Below are 19,306 nucleotides of genomic sequence, written 5' to 3' on the forward strand. Positions count from 1 at the left end.
GAAATGTATAGAAATGATGATGTTTCTAATGTTTGAAATGATTAGTCTGAAATGAGGCTTCAAATGATGGTTTACCACAAAAATGGGTATTGTGGAAAGAAAGACATCTCAGTGTGGCTGACTGCACCCCCCCCCCCCCCCCCAAAGGATGACTTTCTTAATAGGGAATACGTAGTTCTGAAGAATCATTCTCTTACAGAATGGCTTCCCAACTGTCCATATATTCACATGCTTCAGGTTTGAAATAATCCTCCAGATGGCTTGGATGCCGACTGGAGTTTCCATACATGCAAGAATTTCTACCCAGTGGAGTGTCAATTTTCCTGCCTTCTCCCACCCAAACATCAAACGCCCCACAAAATCCTGTTCATGGGGAAAATCGTACCCTCCTGGTAGCTAAATGTTAAACTATATTCAATGTTAGTCTGTTTAACCCTCATTTATGCTTTGAGGTTGCAAAGCAGGACACAGTGTAGCTCAGAACACAACTCCAGTAGAAGGAGCACCTATGAGCAGGAGCTAAAAGGAGTGGGAGAAGGGTCACTGGACCAGGGAATGGTTGTTTGTCCACGTCATAGAGAATTTGGAATGCTATGGTGTTTTTTTGCAGCCTTGCGAGTTTTTGTGCAAGTTTGAAAAAGTTTGTGACCTACTAATATCCTTCAAAGAATAAATTGTAGTTTAGAAAAGTTTTCTCATCTGGCTATCTGAAGGTGTCTCTTGCTTTCCACTTACAACTAGGTGAGTGGCCTCAATTTGATCATAGCACCCCTCCCAATTATAATGCATTTTCAGTTTAAAGTAGATACTTGTTCTAATCTATGTCATAGAGGGGAAGAATGTTATATGGCATTCTTGGTCCTAATTAGAGTGGGGCATAAATTAAGTAAATGAATAATAATTAAAATATTTAGAACTCTCTTTAATCAGTTTTTTTCTCCTCCAGAATTTCTTGAGGTTGGGAAGAAGCAACCTGCCCTTGATGTTCTCTATGATGTTATGAAAAGTAAAAAACACCGAACATGGCAAAAGATCCACGAGCCGATTATGCTGAAGTACCTAGAACTCTGTGTGGACCTCCGCAAGAGCCATCTGGCAAAAGAAGGGTTATATCAGTACAAGAATATCTGCCAACAGGTAGAGGACTTCAAAAGTTCTGTTAACAACAGGAGGTTAATAAGATCAATATTTGTAGAAGCAGTAGAAAAATGTTCATGATGGTCCTTAACTGTATATGAGATTTGTCTGTAAAACGCCTCAGGTTGATCAGACATGTTCAGCAATTGATTTTTAATATCAATTGGTTTCTTAGTATATCTGAATTATAGAAACAGTGATGTATTTGTGTTCAGATCTATCACTACTTTTTACTACTACATTTTGAGTTTCCCAGTTAAAATACTGACTCTCATGTCTAGGCAAACCCACCTACCTCACAGGGTGTTTGTTGTGAGGGGGGAAGGGAAAGGAGTTTGTAAGCCCTTTTGAGTCTCCTATAGGAGAGAAAGGGGGGATATAAATCCAACTCCTCTTATAAGCCCCTTTGAGTCTCCTATAGGAGAGAAAGGGGGGATATAAATCCAACTCCTCCTATAAATCCAACTCCTCCTCCTCCTTCTTAATTGTTCCAATTCTGTTATAGGTGAACATCAAATCCTTGGAAGATGTAGTTCGAGCCTATTTAAAACTAGCAGAAGAAAAAACTGAAGCTGCCAAAGAAGAATCTCAGCAGATGGTGCTGGATATAGAAGATTTAGATAATATTCAGACTCCAGAGAGGTAGGAATCTGTGTTTTTTGGTATGGGGATTATTTTTAACTTTAAGAAATAATGTGCTTGTTCGGGAAGAAGGTTGGCTAGCTGAGTTGTATGCTGAGGTTCCACAAAATGAAAACATTAACCAGAACCAATTCCAACATTCTAAATCTATACCATTTGCTGTGAAGTCCATAACAGGCCTACCTGAAGCTATTGTTATATCTCCATAACTCTGAAAGAAACTTTCAAAATATGCTGTCTGTATAAATGAATTTATTTAGGGTTGTGCCAAAGGCAGTAACAACAAGCACCGTACGGCAGCAGATAACAAACAACATGCAGCATAGCATAAAGTTCGATGGAATAATAATACAACGACAGTATAGATTGTAACAATACTCAAAACCTGTTGGATATCAAATAAAGCACTAAAATAATAAACCATGAACTGAACATGACTAAAATCTCATCTGAGATAGGTTATCCTAAAAGTTCTCTAAAATGTTTAAGTAACAAATTTCTTATAGCAAGAGATAAAAAGGCAAAAATAGCAACTTTAAAAGTAATTGAAGGAGTAGCATCTACCAGAAGAAACTGAATTCGATCCTCATCAGTACCATGAAAATTTGCCACATCTGGAAACAATCTCACATATATTGTCATACATCAGGCAGCATATGATATAATGAATAATGTCTTTGATCTTTTAGAACATCATGGGCAAAACCTCAGTTCCATAGGTACTTTTTAAATCTCCCCTGTAGAAATGCAGAGGGCATTGTTTGAAATCTTATACTTGTAAAGGCTTTCCTTAGAGCAGCATTTATGAGGTTTGTTAAATAACAGGAGAACATTTATTTTAAGTTGTGTTTACCACATTGAGAAATTTGATGCATCCTTCTCAGCCATTTACAAATATTTTTGGAATCCCATTTTTTTAACAATTCAGTAGAAGGTAATGATATGTTTGGAATATGGGTATCAGCAAGTGAACCTATTGGTTCCTTTCCCCATAAAACCAAAATCCATACTTGACTAAGTGAGTATCCAAAATATTTTCCACTGAATACAATATTTTGATAGTCTTAGATACGCCCTCATACAGATTGATGGTAAACCTACTTCTGTTCTTCAGTGGATGGCAGGTATTTCATGTGGGAGATCAAGAATTTTCCTTCTAAAGATATTTTAAATTATATCCAGCTTATCCAGGATCATCCTCTTCCATCCCCAAACCTCCTCACCATACAGGAGCTGAGGGATAATTTTGCCCTGGAATGCTTTGAAAGCTGGGGCTATAAATTGTTCCCCTTTAGTATGGAAAAATTTCAATAAGGCTCCCATCGTATGGTGTGCTGTTGTGAGGCTGGCTTTCAGATGGCCATGAAATGTCATACCAAGAAATTTAAAGGATGTTAGGGTGATCTAGCTGCAACTTCTGTCACCCCATTGATCACCAGGATTGATTTGGTTGATCTGGCTGGCTAGGCAGGTGTCCCCCACCTCCCTCACCGCTCCATGTGTGTCTCTCGTAAAGCTGCTCGCTTGGTGGAAGAGGACGACCATCCCAGATAGAAGGAGTGTACTGTTCTTCGATCTGGGATATACAATAGCAATATGATGTAGTGTACTGCGTTGTGGTACTTTATGCACATATTTGGAAGCAAAAACAATTGATTTTATGGCTTAAGATATTCTTTTTATTCCTTAACTAGTGTTCTCCTAAGTGCTGTAAGTGGGGAAGACACTCAAGATCGTACTGATCGGCTACTTCTGACACCTTGGGTTAAATTTCTATGGGAGTCATACAGGCAATGCCTGGATCTTCTTAGAAACAATTCTAGAGTGGAGCGCCTCTACCATGATATTGCACAGCAAGGTAAAATTGGAATTACTGTGAAACTTATGCAGCCTTTTTAAAAGTGGGGGTTTAAAAGATTTGGCTCTTGGAACTATTGCTTAATTATTTTATACACAGACACATATATAAAAGTAATTGATCAGGTGATGGGTGAACCAAAACTTTAAAAAAATCAAAACCTTATTATTTTAGGAATTTTTCAAAATTAAAATTTAATTCTAATTTTTAAATTATAATAATGCATGCCTTTTCTCTACTATTTCAAAAATAGTGCAAGTTTTTTTAAAAACAAGATGTTTTGAGAAATGATACTTGCTTTTTTCAGTATGTCATACTATTGTTTCAGCTGTTAAAGTATTTAATATTTGGAATAATTAATTCTTGCAGCTTTCAAGTTCTGTTTGCAGTATACTCGTAAGGCTGAATTTCGCAAACTCTGTGACAATCTGAGAATGCATTTGGGTCAGATTCAGCGACATCACAATCAAAGTACAGCCATCAATCTCAATAATCCTGAAAGTCAGTCAATGCACTTGGAAACCAGGCTTGTACAGCTGGACAGTGCTATCAGCATGGAACTGTGGCAGGTGTGTGTTTTTGGCAATGACATATATTTCCTTGTGTCTTGTTAACTGTAAAGTCTGTTTTCATGCTTTATAAGACCCAGTAACTAAGAGAACTTTGCAAGTGAGTTCATTTTATAGCATAACCCTAAACACAGTTTAATATAAGATTATTTATAGGAATTTACAAATAAGCATGCTTAGATGTTAGTAAACTTGCATCATGTCATTTTTTGCCTTCTCCAACCACCACTCCAACTGTCAAGCAATTTCCCCCCCTTTCAGGAAGCCTTCAAAGCAGTGGAGGATATACATGGACTCTTCTCCTTGTCCAAAAAACCTCCCAAGCCGCAACTGATGGCAAATTATTACCACAAAGTTTCTACTGTATTCTGGAAATCAGGAAATGCACTTTTTCATGCTTCCACACTTCATCGTCTTTACCATCTCTCAAGGGAAATGCGAAAGAATCTTACGCAGGAGGAAATGCAGAGGTGGGCAAATGTTTGTGTGTGGGGTTGTTATTTATAATAGTACCCATGTTATAGTATGAACAGCCCAAATATCCCAGTTTGGCTAAGTAAGCTTGGTCATGGTCAGTACTTTGATGGGAGATCAACAACAAAGACTCTGGTTGCTATGCAGAAGAAGGCAATGGGAAACCATCTCTGCTCACCTTGTGCCTTGAACACCCCATGATTGGGGTCACTGTGAATCTGCTGTGACTGGACAGCATGTTCTGATGTTACTGTATATTGAAATCATTCTAAATTTCTAAACATCTTTTTAAGTTTGGCATCTCGAATGATGAGGAGGCTTGCAGGTCAATCCTAAAAGCAATTGCGTAGATCCAATAGGCAGACACACTATTTTAGATCTACTTCTCACCAGTAATGATGACCTGATTAGTGGAGTGGAAGTGGTAGGATCCTTAGGTGGGAGTGATCATGCTGTCCTGGAGTTTGTTATACAATGAAAAGGGGATACTAAGTGTAGTCAGACCTACATCCTAGAGTTTAAGAAAGCAGACTTCAGTAAGCTTAGGAAACCACTGGGTGTGAACCAGTAGTTCAAAATACTAAGACAGAAGGGAGTGCATGATTGATGAATTTCTTAAAAGTGAGATCTTGAAGGCACAATTTGAAACTATTCCAGTGAGGTGGAAAAATAGGAGGTGTTCTAAGGAAACCAGGACGGATGTCTAAAGAACTTTCAGCTGAGCTAAGATTTAAAAAGGACATGTATAAGAAATGGAAAAGGGGAGAAATCACCAAAGAGTAATTCAAACAAATAGTGAGGACATGTAGGGAGAAAGTCAGAAAAGCTAAAGTTCACAGTGAGCTCAGGCTTGCCAGAGAGGTTGAAAACAACAAAAAATACTTTTTTGGGTATGTCTGTAGAAAAAGGGTAAGAAAAGGTAGGATAGAGTCACTGAATGGAGAAAATGGCAAAATGCTAACGGGATGGAGAAAAGACAGAACCTACTTAACATCTTCTTTGCCTCGGTTTTTCTCAAAAATAAAACAGTTCTCATCCAGGGGAAAATGGAACAGAAGATTCTGTAGGGGAAATTCAGCACAGAATAAATAAAGAGGTAGTGCAGGAATATCTGGATACCTTAAATTATTTCAAATCTCCAGGCCCTGATAAGCTACATCCCAGGGTATTAAAAGAATGGGCAGAAGTATTCTTTGAGAACTCCTGGAGAACAGGAGATGTCCCAGTGGGCTGGGGAGGGCTAATGTTATTCACATCTTCAAAAAGTGGAAAAAAGAGGACCCAAACAATGTCTGTCCAGTCAGCCTGATATCAGTACCAGGAAAGATTCTGGAGCAGATAATCAGACAGTATTAAGCACTTAGAAGGGAACAGTATGATCACTAAAAGTTAACAAGGGTTTCTCAAAACCAAATCATGCTGGAGTAATCTCATCTCTTTTTTGATAAAGTGACACACTTGGTAGACAAAGGGAATGCTGTTGATATAGTATACCTAGATTTTAGTAAAGCCTTTGATAAGGTGACCCGTGACATTCTTGCAAGTAAGCTAGTAAAATGTGGACTGGACAGTGCCACTGCTAGATGGATTTGCAATTAGTTGACTGACCGAACCCAAAGGTGCTCATCAATGGCTCATCTTCATCCTGGAGAGAAGTGACTAGTGGGGTGCCACAGGGTTCTGTCCTGGGCCCAGTGCTATTCAATATTTTTTATCAGTGACTTGGATGATGAAATGGAGGGCATGCTAATCATATTTGCAGATGACACCAAATTAGGAGGAGTAGCTAATACCCCAGAGGACAGAGACAGGAATCAAAATGACCTGGACAGGTTAGAGAGATGGGCCAAAGCTAACAAAATGAACTTCAACAGAGATAAATGTAAGATATTCCACTCAGACAGAAAATTTTAAATGCACAGATATAGGATGGGTGACACCTGATTTGACAACAGTGCATGTGAAAGGAATCTGAGAGTCTTAGTAGACCACACGAGTCAGCAGTATGATGCAGCTGCCAAGAAAGCCTATTCATCAGTAGGAGTATAGTGTCTAGATCAAGGGACGTAATAGTACCTCTCTATTCTGCATTGGTCAGACCTCACCTCGAATATTGTGTTCAGTTCTGGACACCGCAATTCAAGAAGGATATTGACAAACTGGATTGGGTCCAGAGGAGGGCGACCAAAATGGTAAAAGTTCTGGAATCCATGCCCTATGAGGAGAGACTTAGGGAGCTGGTTATGTTTAGTTTGGTTAAGAGAAGGTTAAGGGGTGACATGATAGCCATGTTTAAATATTTGAAGGGATGTCACATCGAAGAGGGAGCAAGCTTGTTTTCTGTTGCTCCAGATATTAGGACAAGGAATCATGGGTTCAAGTTGCAGGAAAAAAGATTCCATCTAAACATTAGAAGGAACTTCTTAACAGGGCTATACTTCCTCTGAGTGTAGTGGAGGTTTTTAAACAGAGTCTGGATGGCCATCTGTCAGGGGTGCTTTGATTGTGTGTTCCTGCATTGCAGGGGGTTGGATTTGATGGCCCTTGTGGTCCCTTCCAACTCTATGATTCTATGACCTATTTGGGATTGTATGGGTGATGATGTGAAAGTGATGTGAAAGAGGAAAAGTCGATCATAAATGAAGCAATGCTATACTTACTTTGTTTCTCCAATCTTTTATTGGCAGGATGTCAACAAGAGTCCTCTTGGCCACTCTGTCAATCCCAATAACTCCAGAGCGAACTGACATTGCTCGTCTTTTGGACATGGATGGCATAATTGTTGAAAAGCAAAGGCGGTTAGCAACGCTCCTGGGACTTCAGGCTCCTCCTACACGAATCTCTCTCATTAATGACATGGTAGTAATATTTAGAAAGTAACTTTTAGATCATTTATGTCCTTGATCAAAAGTTGCATGAATGACACTTGGAAGTACTGAATAATATTCTGATAACTACCAAATATTAGTAAAAGCTATTGGTTTCTTTAGTTCTCTCTGCTTCTACTTTGTCTTTGTAATTGCAGTCTCTAAGGGATGCTTTGCTAGTTAGAACTAGAGCTATTCATGTCCAAGGGGACATAAGTTATGACTTGCATTGCTTCCGCAAGCAATCTAACAAAGGTGACATTCTGCACATTGTTGCAGCTGAAGAAGCATGGCCCCATCATGATGCTTGCAAAACTATTCCTTAAATATTAATTGGCTAAATTATTTGCTTAAAACAAAACTTGGTGATATCAGCATTGCAGTAATGCTGTCTAGCAGTCTTCTTGAACTTAACAAAATAACAACTTCCATAATATTTCTTCATAGGTGAGATTCAATGTTGTACAGTATGTTGTCCCGGATGTGAAAGAACTTTATAACTGGCTGGAAGTAGATTTTCACCCACTGAAGTTATGTGGTCGTGTTTGTAAGGTAAATGGAGGACTTCCATTTCACTTGTATGTAGTCCTTTTTGAAATTGTTGGTTGGGACACTGTGCTTTTCCATAATCATTTTTTTTTCTCTGAGGTTGTTCTTTAAAAGAGGTTTTACTGGGGTGGGGGTGGGGTTGGTGGTGGTGGTGGTCAGCAATTTAAGGTAGTAGACTAGATGGGGGAAGGGGGACAACACTTTTCCCCCCCACAGCAAAGCACCCCTGTTTCCAACTGTTTTATCCTCTTTTGGGGAAACGTGTATCCTTACACATTTTCCTCAGCAGATGTAAAAGCAACTTGGAGATAATGATTTTTTAATTTGGCAAAGTTATATTTGTGGGCAAAGATTAAGGATTTAAAGAGTTCCCTCTAACTTCTGTCCCATTAAATTGCTGCTTCTGAAGCTGCAACAGGGAGAGGGAGAATCTGTGTCACACTTGGGCCCTTTCCACATGGGCCATTTTTAAATTGCCCTGGGAATGCCCCAGACCATTTGCATGTGAGGCTGCAGCAGGTTGCTCTTGCGACTCTGCATGGAGTTGCAGCTGCCGCCTGCACCCCGGGGACCCTCCCCCCACCCACAGTCTGGCGTTGCTGTGGTGACCAGCTGGCCACCCGTGCCTGCGTAGCCACGTTAGGGGGGGAGGGGATGGTGCAGCTGCTGTCAACCCCGCCTCCCTGCCGGGACCATTCGCTCAGCCCCAGAGCCAAGGCAGGATATGTTAACAGTGTACAGAATTGATTTTAGAAGGCTGTATAAAAAACATTCCAGTTTTTAAAAACCCAATAATTTCTAACAAGATAAAGCAATAAATCTTAGATGCCACGGTGCTTACAAATTTCATCATGGCACCTGGTATTTTTATCAGTTATTTATTGTAAGTGTCTCGTGTCTCAGTTGAAATACAATACTTAGGTGAGGAGTAGCAGTTAGCTTTTTGTTATAATAATACTCCACTGTATACACTACAACACTTTTGTTATAATTTTAAAAATATGACAAGCAACTGTAAACAGTTTAGGAATAGGTTTTTTAATAGTAATAATTCAGAAGTATAATTACCATTAACATATAAAACCTTAAAGGCTGCAAATAAGTTCATCTCCTAACACTTTGGCATGCTTCCTAAAATGAAGGAAATTTGTCCTGTATTATGGATTAATTTGAAGTCATGTACACACTACAAAATAAAAAACTACTTGTCATACAGATTAAAAAATAGCGTTTCAGAGACTTCTTCATTGAACTACGAAAAATGGTACTGATAGCAAGAAGAATTTCAAACCTGTGTAAAAGTGGCTTGTGGTATTAGCCAGAAAAGTGAATAGTTGCCTATTAGTGAACATAAGAAAGAGCCTGCTGGATCAGATATGTGTTCAGTAGATATGTGTTCAGAGAGTTGTTTTGAATTGTATGGGTTAAAACATATTTCATTGGCTTGTTTTTAGAATGTTGAAGAACAAATAAATTTCTGATAATCCTAGATAATAAAAGTGTACTAGCAGTGTGCAAATGTTAGTCATCACCGAACTTGATGTACACATTCGAACAAAATTGAACTTGATGTTCACATTATGAAACATCAAAAAGACACACTAGTGTTTGAACTGATTATATTTAAAGTGGAAGGCTAAGTTTGGTCTTGAGGGTAATTTTCTGGAAAAGTTTAAAGGATTCTTTAGATTCACTTGTTTGAGCTCTTCCCACATTCCAAAGTGAACTTTCATGAGTAGTAAAAGTGTGCAAATTAGAAGCAACCAGGTCTGTCAAAATTCTTATAATCCCAGCAGAACAGAAGCGTGTTGCAGTGTTGCTAAAGTTTCATTAGCCAAGATTTGTGAGTTTGTCACTTGAATGTTAAAATGGTTCCTGAAAGTGACCATTTGGAAAGAACTGGGTATGGATGTGAATGAGGGTGTTCAGTACTTTCAGAATGTTATGTTGCCTGAACTAGCCCGGGTGTCTTATAAGCCTCTGAATGATTCTGTTTTAGGTTCTAAACTGGGTAAGAGACCAATCTGAAAAGGAACCAGAACTGCAGTTGTATATCCCTCATCTGCAAAACAATACTATCCTCAGACTTCTTCAGCAGGTATGACTATAAACCAAGTTTTTAAAAGTAGTGAATGGTTGAGGTAACTTTTTTCTAACATCTGGAGGGGGAGACAAAAAGGCTTGAGAGAGTGGGGACAACATCTGGAGGGGGGACAAAAAGACTTGCATCAGCACGTTTGCCCTCCCCAGGCCACTTATTCTGGCTGAGAAGGCAGATGCGCTGATGGCCGCCTGCCTCTTAGCCCCCTGCAGAACCTGATCAGACACCAGTGGGAAGCAGGGAGAGGTAGGAGCGTTCCACCTAGAGTTTAGGGCCAGGAGCATGGCACCCCAACCCTCGGACTTATGCCGCTCTGTAACCTCTTTCCACCGGGGAGGGTGGGGTGTTGTCATATTGTGCTCCCTGCACTGCTAGAAAGCCCTCTTGGAGGCAGCAGTGCCGCATCAGCACCTCATCCTGCTGATGAGGGCTTTGGTTGGGGATGTAAATTTCTTTGCACCTCAAAATCCATCAAATGCGGAAGTGTAGTTCTGTTCTGTTGATTCAAATCTTTGAAAGAGAGTCTTATTTTAATTGCACCTGTAACTAGGATGTAACTAGGTTGTTGTTGTTTGGTGTGATTGACAGTTGTCTATGATGTTCAGTTTCTACATTAAATGAACAACATGGTTGTTGCAGTTTGTCATGATTCTGTGCAGAGTAAACTCTGCAACATCTGTCCAGGAGGTTGGAGCAGTAATCTTTGCTTTTCGAGGAGATGTGTTACTAGTGTGGTACTTATCAGTGTGATATGCCCTGTCATGCAAGGAAGCCGTGTTAACATTAGAAAGCAATATGGAACTGTAATTCAGCAGTAGCTCTGTTTCTTTGGTTATGAGGCCTTGGATTTTTGCCTTAACAGTAAAATCCTGAACTGTTAAAAATAGTTTGCAACTGTTCCTCTGTGCTCTGAATTGTCTGTAAGCAGCACCAAAGTGCTCACTGCTTGAAACTCATATTTTAAAAAAGGATCATTGCCTAAGTTTTTCACATGAAAGAGCCAGCATCAAAATAGTCAAAGTTCTCCCATTGGCTCATGTCAGACCTCTACCACTCAACATAAAAAGTGCACGAGGAAGGCAATAACCTATTTGTCAGCATCCTATCAATTCTTTTTAATAATTTTAGTATGAGATATTTTACCCATTTGTTTATGCAATTTGCTGAATCATTCATACATTCCATGTATGTGGCATTTTAAAATTCAGAATTTTTCGATTGGATCTGTGCAGCACTAACAAAAGGCATCAGTGATCTTTCCTGCTTTCCCCATTCCCTAGCAGCTTCTTGTGCATGCCTAAAAGAATACTAGATGTTGGTGGACAAATACAGATAAATCATAGGAGACCAGCAGTGAGGTGGGGAAGAAGTGGGAAGTCTTGTTTACTGCATCAGTAGAACCTCTTGCAACACAAGGCATCTCCTTGACCAGCAGAAGGACGCATAAAGATACTGGCCTTTAACATCTTGGTTTTTCAAACGCACATTTCATTGACCTGCTTTCTTTGCATTGGTAAGCAGTGTTATTTCTGATGTGCTAAAGTAACAATTTGAAAGCTAATTAGCACTGTTACTGTAAATAGTGACACCTGCCAGTCTCTTTCATACATATTAGCCTGTTGATAGAATTATCAGGCTCGTTTAAATACATTCTGAAACCATACATTTTACTTAAATGTTGACCAATAATTATTGTTAATATTTTAAAGCTAAAGTTAACTCTCAATAGTACTTGCAGTCATTTAGAATTATTAATTGGAAAAAAGCTGAATATTTTTCTGTCATGCAGGTGGCCCAAATTTATCAGTCCATTGACTTTTCTCGTCTGACTACTCTGGTTCCTTTTGTTGATGCTTTCCAACTGGAGCGTGCAATAGTAGATGCAGCCAGGCATTGTGACTTGCAAGTAAGTGTTATAGCAGTACTCTTCAAAATGTTCAGATGCTTTGTTCTTTTAAGTGAATCTGAGATTATGGATTAAAGCCTGTTAAAACCTGTTCACGTGTGAAACTGTTTTGTTCTTCTAGATACAAACAATGAATATTAGGCTAATTTATTCTTAATTTTTTTTGTTGCTGCAGATTTTTACAAAAATATTTAGTCAGTTGATTGGATATGTAAAAGTTACTGTTATATATAAAAGCAAGACGTGTTTGCGATGACTCATTTTTTAAAAATACTGTTCAGGCCTGCAGTCGGAGTGGGTAGGCCACTCACACACCTATTTAGCCCTTTAAAAAGTGAGACAACAGTTTTCCTCTTGAGACTTGCCAGCCACAAGGAAACAGCACCCCCTCCCTTTTCCCACTTTCTCCTCTCAGATTTTATGGTGCGGGGAAGAGACTTTCTCCCACCCCACAACACACCATATCCCTTCCCCCCACGTGACGTACACACTTTGTTTCTTTCCTGCTTGGCATGCACCCAGTGCAGTGTTGCACAAGTACTGGTGTGGGCGTTTGCACACTGTTTCTGTGTGTTTGGAACTTTTAAAACAGCTGCACAGGAATGGAGGGGGTCGGCCGCTCTAATGTAAGTGCATTATTTACTGTAAAAAGGGACAGGGTGCGCCGATTGTTGACATTGCTTTTTAGAGCCCATTGTATTTTCCCCTATGCCAGGCTTTATTGCTAGAAGAAGTATAATTAGAAATTCAGGTAATTAAAGATAATAGATGAGATCCAATAATTGATGAATGGAACAAGTTCTCAGAATAAACCTTTCCCTCTCGCAAAGCTCTTCCTCTGGATTGGAGAAATTTTTGGAACAGAGCTGGATGTGGCCAATGTCTTTGGGGTGGGGGGGGGAGCGCTGGATGCAGTCTTGCATCTCTGAAGAAATATACTTTCAGAACAGTTTGGGAGATGCATGCAGATAGACTCAAGTCCCTTGGCCTTCTCTCATTGTGATTAGGAATATGGGCTATCAGGAAGCACTGAGGATGATCAAAAAGAGGGCAATTAATTTGGATCATGTTACTGTGCCATTGTATGCAAGGCTCAGGTGCTCTGTTTTGCATTAGGAATTTCATCCCCTCCAATCCTGCCATCATATTTAAATGTTCTTACAATCACAGGTGAGCTTTCATGCTTAGCAGGCTGAATGTTTTACTGACCAAAGAATTGGGGTGCCTTGCCCACAACCCCATTCTTGGCTCATTTTGCTGTTTCAAGTCTGGTGCAATAAAGAGATCCTTCTTACATTATTTTGTGATCAGAGGATAGTACTCAAATCTTTGGATGATGGCTATCTTGATTAGATAATAGCTTCCTGTTGAACCCTGGATTGTGACTCTTCTGTTGACAGCTCCTGATCCAGTATGCTCTGGTCAAAAGGGCTTATTAATGAAAGGAATGGAGTGGGATGTGGCACAGGGAGCTGCAATAAGAAGGGAGAATTAGTAGAAAACACATAGAAGCATTCAGTCAGCACAACCTCTTGCTTTGTAGTCATAGAGGAGGGGAGGGAATGATTTACAATATTTCTCCCTCAAGTTTCAGCCCCTCTGCTGTATCCTACATGGTTCCTGGGGGTCCCCTAATCATTAAGAGCAGCTTGAAGTGTAGTATTCAGGGAAATCGTAGAGACTTACTTCATTAACTTACAAAGATTACATTTCATTAGATCCACTCTAATTTAATCTGTCGTCTTTTACTATTTCGTTTAAGAAGGATGAATCATATATACTGTACTAATCTCAGCACTCAGTGTCGAGTGTGGGGAAAATGTTAGTGGAAAACTTTAACACAGCTATAAAAATAGACTACAGAATATTATCCTAAGACATAAATAAATAGTTTTACTTTCAAATGTTAAAAGGTTCGTATTGATCACACCACTCGAACACTGAGCTTTGGATCAGATTTGAATTACTGTACTCGGGAAGATGCTCCTGTTGGACCGCAGCTGCAAAGCATGCCTTCTGAGCAGATCAGGAACCAGCTGACTGCTATGTCTTCTGCGCTAGCAAAGGCTCTTGAGGTGATTAAGCCACCTCACTTGTTGGTAAGTCATTAGGTTTTGGAAAACCTTTGAAGGAGTACCCATGAAAGTCTTGTGGGAAAGGGATTGGTGTTTTTGGTCATCATTTGAATAGTTCCTGTTTTCACTTTTGTTACTTTGGACTTGAGACATCTGTTGGCTCATTCTTCTTCAGTGCATCTGTGATTCACGGTTTGCTAAATTGCAGCAATTTTTTTCAGTCTTGGAGGGAGAGAATCTTTGTATACAATGATTGCCAATGATCTCAATAAGAGATGGTAGTACTTGTCCTGGTAATCACTATTCAGTGAAATTTATAAATACTCTGTGTTTTCTAAATTATTCAGTCCTGTCATAGTTATATTGGCAGAAAAAATGTTCAGATGACTTTTGTTTTGAAAATGTGTAAAATCTTGTTGCACTCCAGTTTCACATTTATGTTATTGCATCACAGTAAGGTCCTCTTCAAATCCTGCGTATGCATAGTTATGGGATGAAAGTGTTAAAGCAGCGGTTCTCAACCTGTGGGTCGCGACTCCTTTGGGGATTGAACAACCCTTTCACAGGGGTCGCCTAAGACCATCGGAGAACACATATTTCCGATGGTCTTAGGAACCGAGACACAAATAATTTTATGGTTGCGGGTCACCACAACATGAGGAATTGTATTAAAGGGTCGCAGCATTAGGAAGGTTGAGAACCACTGTGTTAAAGAGTTATGTTGTCCATGTTAAAGGCTGCTTAGTATTTCCTGTATATTTAATTTTACTAGTGTTCTAAACAGCAGTGCATTCCAACATAAACTTTTTTACACATTGTGTGTGCTAGTTTGTTTGGAGTAATTAATCCCATGCAGAGCTATTCATTCTGAACTCATTTATTTCAGCAACTGGAGTAAGTCATCTCAGGATCGCAACATAACAAAAAAAATGCAGTAGTACTTTGTAGTTCTGCCATGCTTTCGCCTCTCACAGTGTGTTTTGCTATGCTTTTTAATCTTAGCTAGAGAAGGAAGAGCAGCATCAACAGGCTGTAACAGCTTACTTAAAAAATTCACGGAAAGAGCATCAGCGTATCCTTGCTCGACGTCAGACCATTGAGGAAAGAAAGGAACGTCTTGAGAATTTGAATATTCAGCGTGAAAAAGAAGAGTTGGAACAGCGTGAGGCTGAACTTCAAAAGGTTCGCAAAGCTGAAGAGGAGAGGCTGCGGCAGGAGGCAAAGGAGAGAGAAAAAGAGCGCATTCTGCAGGAACATGAACAAATCAAAAAGAAGACTGTTCGTGAACGACTGGAGCAGATTAAGAAGACTGAACTGGGAGCCAAGGCCTTCAAAGATATTGACATTGAAGTAAAAAACCATTTGATTATCCTCAGATTGTGCAGATGACATTCATTTTAATCTATTAATTAAGAATTATTTTGCAGAATCTGTGAGGCTGGGTTCTAGAGTTATGCTTTCTGAGATCATCTGGTAGAGAACTTTTCTACTCTTGCTGCTTGAGATCCTTTTAACTTGAGGGGTGTGATAGGAACTGAATTTCAGACCCTCATGCAGTACTCTGCCCTACTGCTGTGTTCTAGTCCCATCCCAGAACTTTTACAAAAGGTGAGAAACAGAGATCTTCTGCCTATCGAGTTATGCCAGCCATAACTGTACAAATATTGGGGCATGGCACACCATTAAAACGAAGAGTTAAAAGTTCAGCCAAACACAGCAGTTCAGTCAGCACCCAATCACCTCTGGAATAAAACAGCCTTTCTGAATGCAGAAAATAAAGGCATCTCTGCATCTGCTTCTGTAAGCCATTCCAGAAGAATGGGTGTGTCACAGGGAACACCTGTAACCTTAGTGTTTTCAGATGGATGCTTTTAGGTGAGGGAACCACAAGGAGAAGGTTGTCTGAGGAGCATTAATACACATGGGACTATATATTTGGCCTTTGACTCCTTTTTCACCGGGATTCCAGAATAGTAGGGATTTGGTTATTAGCTGTGAGGCTTTTGTGAGCTTTTTTTGCAATTCTGCAGGGCCTGCAAGACATAGTTGTGCCACCCCTCTACAATAAAGTTGACTTGACTTTTATTCTTCAACTTCTAATTTATGATTTAGGATCTTGAAGAATTGGATCCTGATTTCATTATGGCAAAACAAGTTGAACAGCTGGAGAAAGAAAAAAAGGAACTTCAGGAGCGTCTGAAGAATCAGGAGAAAAAGGTAATTTAAAAAAGAAGATGCTGAGGAAATTTTTTCCCTTTCCATTTTAACCTGGTTGATGTCATTTTCTGCCTTTATTTAGATTGACCATTTTGAAAGAGCAAAGCGCTTAGAAGAAATTCCTCTCATTAAGAGTGCCTATGAAGAGCAAAGAATCAGAGATATGGAGCTTTGGGAGCAGCAAGAAGAGGAGAGGGTGAGGTTTTGAAGGAAAATTCTTGGGTTTGAGAGACATGTTACTTTTGATATTTCTTCTCTATCCGTCTGAATAAATAATATTCTATAATGATTTCATTTGTCCCAGTAGTCAGCATTATTATTAGCATTTCACACTTCAAGTGTTGATGGCAGAATTCTGAACTGTGACAAGAGAATTTCTGCGTATATTAAGTTAGATCCTGTGGATCCGTTCCTTTAATAGCAATGCCTTCTTCGGCCCAATGAGCTTTTGACCCATGCATAAGGCTGTTTTGCTTGCTGAAGACACCTTTCACTAGAGAAAAAGAACCCTGTTAGTGGAACTGATCCATCACAATATAATCAGACAATCTCAACCTGGGTTTGATTTCCAAATTGTGTTATTTTAATGTTTCACAATGTTTATGGTTTGGCAATCTTGGATTTTATTTATTTAATAATAAGCCTTTATTTGGCATAACAATAATCATAACAGGATTTTATTTAGTTTAAAACTCAAAATCATTATTTTCATTGTAAGAAATGTGATCTAAATACTTTTCTAGCCCCAGTACATAGTAAGTGAATTAATTTGTATATACTAGGCAGTGGTGGGATTCAAATAATTTAACAACCGGTTCCGGTGGTGGGATTCAAATAATTTAACAACTGGTTGTTTACAAGCATTTTAACAACCGGTTCTGCCGAAGTGGTGCCAACCTGCTGACTCCCACCTGTGATACTAGGTTTCTCTGGTATGTTTTTCCTAAAGATCAACTGGGTCTCTAAATTCTAAATTTGATATTGAACAAGGTAGGGGTAGGAGGACTGTGAAGCCAGGAAAGATACAAAGGATGTGTTGGAGAAATCATGTTTTGGTTTAATTTTGACTTTGTTTTGCATATGTTACAGATTACAACCATGCAATTGGAGCGTGAAAAGGCCCTTGAGCATAAGGGCAGACTATCAAGGATGATGGAAGACAGAGATTTATTTGTAGCTAGGCTCAAGGCAGCAAGGAAATCTGTTTATGAGGTAAATCTGATTTTCTCTACAGCCCATGTATGAGATTGCACCTTGAGATTATGAAGTGGATTTTTCTAGAAGACTGAATGAGGAGTGGTATGAGTCTGTCTTCCTTTTGCCATATTTGTGCCTTCTGCATTCCAAGAGCATCAGCAGAGAGGCATTTTTAAAGTGATGGTCTGATTTAAAAACTCTTTGATTTTACTACCAGTTCTGTGTTAATTAGTTCCTCCTGAGGATTCAGGATTGAATTAATGGGGTTATTTTATTTTTATTTATTTACTCTATTTATAGTCCACTTGTTTCAGTGAGACTCAAAGCAGATTACAGAGTGTAGTAAGTCAGTCTAGTCACTAGGATGAGAAAACTAATAACCATTGTAATAGGATTAAGTTAACAGAATCTGAAACAAAGGATAAAGCATTAGACATGGTACGTTACATAATGCAGAACATGGTGTTTCAAAAGTATAAAACAGTGTAGTGAAAGCAGGATAAAACAGACAATACTTAATTGAACAATGTGATGTAGTTCAAAAATACCTTTCTAAACTATTTTGATACGATATAGTCCTGTTTTATAGAAATTCTCTCCTGAACTGTTTTATTCAGCTGGATTTACATATGTATTTACACACACACAACATTTTTCAGGAAAAACTTAAACAATTTCAAGAACGACTGGCAGAAGAAAGGCATAACCGTATGGAGGAACGGAAGAGACAGCGCAAAGAGGAAAGGCGTATTACTTATTACCAGGAGAAGCAGGAGGAAGAAGAAAGGCTGAAGGAGGAGAAGATGCTTAAGGGTAAATGCTGAAGTGGTGTTGCTGAAAACAATGTTATCTTTTTGTTCATATGTTCATATATTTTCTTACAGTCACAATGTTGCTTCTCCAGATAGAAATGTTCTACAGTTGCTTCTTGTGAAATAAATTTTACCATTTGCAAAAATTATATGAAATTTTAGATGTATGAAATATTACTTGCATAAACCTCCCCTCCCCAACACAGCCCACACATTAACCTCCCCTTCTGCATGAGAAATGGTACTTATTTGTATAGAATCCAGAATCAACAGTTGTGAAGAAGTGGTAGACATCTTCAAACTGGTGATCTTATTGGTTATGAATTTTGAGAAGAGTTGCCTGCATCATTGTCTTGGCAGAACAAGAAGAAAAAGAACGTGCTGAACGTGAAGAACGTGAGCAAAAAATGCTTGAATATCAGGAACAGGTCAGAAAACTAGAGGAAATGGAGAGGAAGAAACGCCAGAGAGAACTGGAGATTGAAGAGAGAGAGCGTCGTCGAGAGGAAGAGAGGAGAAGCCATGAAGATCCACTTTCGAGGAAGGTAAATATTGTTTCTAATAAACTGAATCCTCTTTATATACTGCTGCTTTGGCTACGCAGGAGAAAAATGACATAAAAATAAAGAATACAAATTAAGAACTCTCCCATTTCAAAGGCTAACATTTAAAATAGGATGAAAACATTTAAAGCATAATATGTGTGCAGTTTATGTTTCTAAAATTATATAATCAGAAGCCATTCTAGATTTAAATAAGGGTTTTTGGCTTTGTTAAATGTAGGACTCTCGCTGGGGTGATAGAGAAACTGAAGGTAACTGGAGAAGAAGTGCTGAGCCAGAGTCAGAGTGGAGACGCCCAGCACCAGAAAGGTATTTGTTGGAATAATGCTTAAACAGTCT

General features: G+C 39.1%; 1 protein-coding gene and 1 non-coding gene across 2 annotated transcripts in view; both read left to right on the forward strand.

Annotated features, from left to right (window-relative positions):
* Positions 1–19,306, forward strand: part of EIF3A (eukaryotic translation initiation factor 3 subunit A) — a 30,734-nt gene that overhangs the window by 3,810 nt on the left and 7,618 nt on the right. The window contains exons 2-18 of the mRNA XM_048506198.1: positions 947–1,137; positions 1,643–1,779; positions 3,474–3,637; positions 4,007–4,206; positions 4,468–4,676; positions 7,368–7,539; positions 7,995–8,099; positions 10,096–10,194; positions 11,987–12,103; positions 14,017–14,202; positions 15,181–15,528; positions 16,291–16,395; positions 16,478–16,591; positions 17,485–17,607; positions 18,252–18,405; positions 18,765–18,949; positions 19,188–19,276. Of these exons, the coding sequence (XP_048362155.1) occupies positions 947–1,137; positions 1,643–1,779; positions 3,474–3,637; positions 4,007–4,206; positions 4,468–4,676; positions 7,368–7,539; positions 7,995–8,099; positions 10,096–10,194; positions 11,987–12,103; positions 14,017–14,202; positions 15,181–15,528; positions 16,291–16,395; positions 16,478–16,591; positions 17,485–17,607; positions 18,252–18,405; positions 18,765–18,949; positions 19,188–19,276 (2,698 nt within the window). The remainder of the gene's footprint in view (positions 1–946; positions 1,138–1,642; positions 1,780–3,473; positions 3,638–4,006; positions 4,207–4,467; positions 4,677–7,367; positions 7,540–7,994; positions 8,100–10,095; positions 10,195–11,986; positions 12,104–14,016; positions 14,203–15,180; positions 15,529–16,290; positions 16,396–16,477; positions 16,592–17,484; positions 17,608–18,251; positions 18,406–18,764; positions 18,950–19,187; positions 19,277–19,306) is intronic.
* Positions 11,677–11,809, forward strand: LOC125438668. The gene has a single exon (XR_007245373.1). It is a non-coding gene; the product is annotated as a small nucleolar RNA SNORA19 (small nucleolar RNA).

The sequence above is a fragment of the Sphaerodactylus townsendi genome, linkage group LG08 (genome assembly GCF_021028975.2).
Source record: "Sphaerodactylus townsendi isolate TG3544 linkage group LG08, MPM_Stown_v2.3, whole genome shotgun sequence".
Lineage (NCBI taxonomy): Eukaryota > Metazoa > Chordata > Lepidosauria > Squamata > Sphaerodactylidae > Sphaerodactylus > Sphaerodactylus townsendi.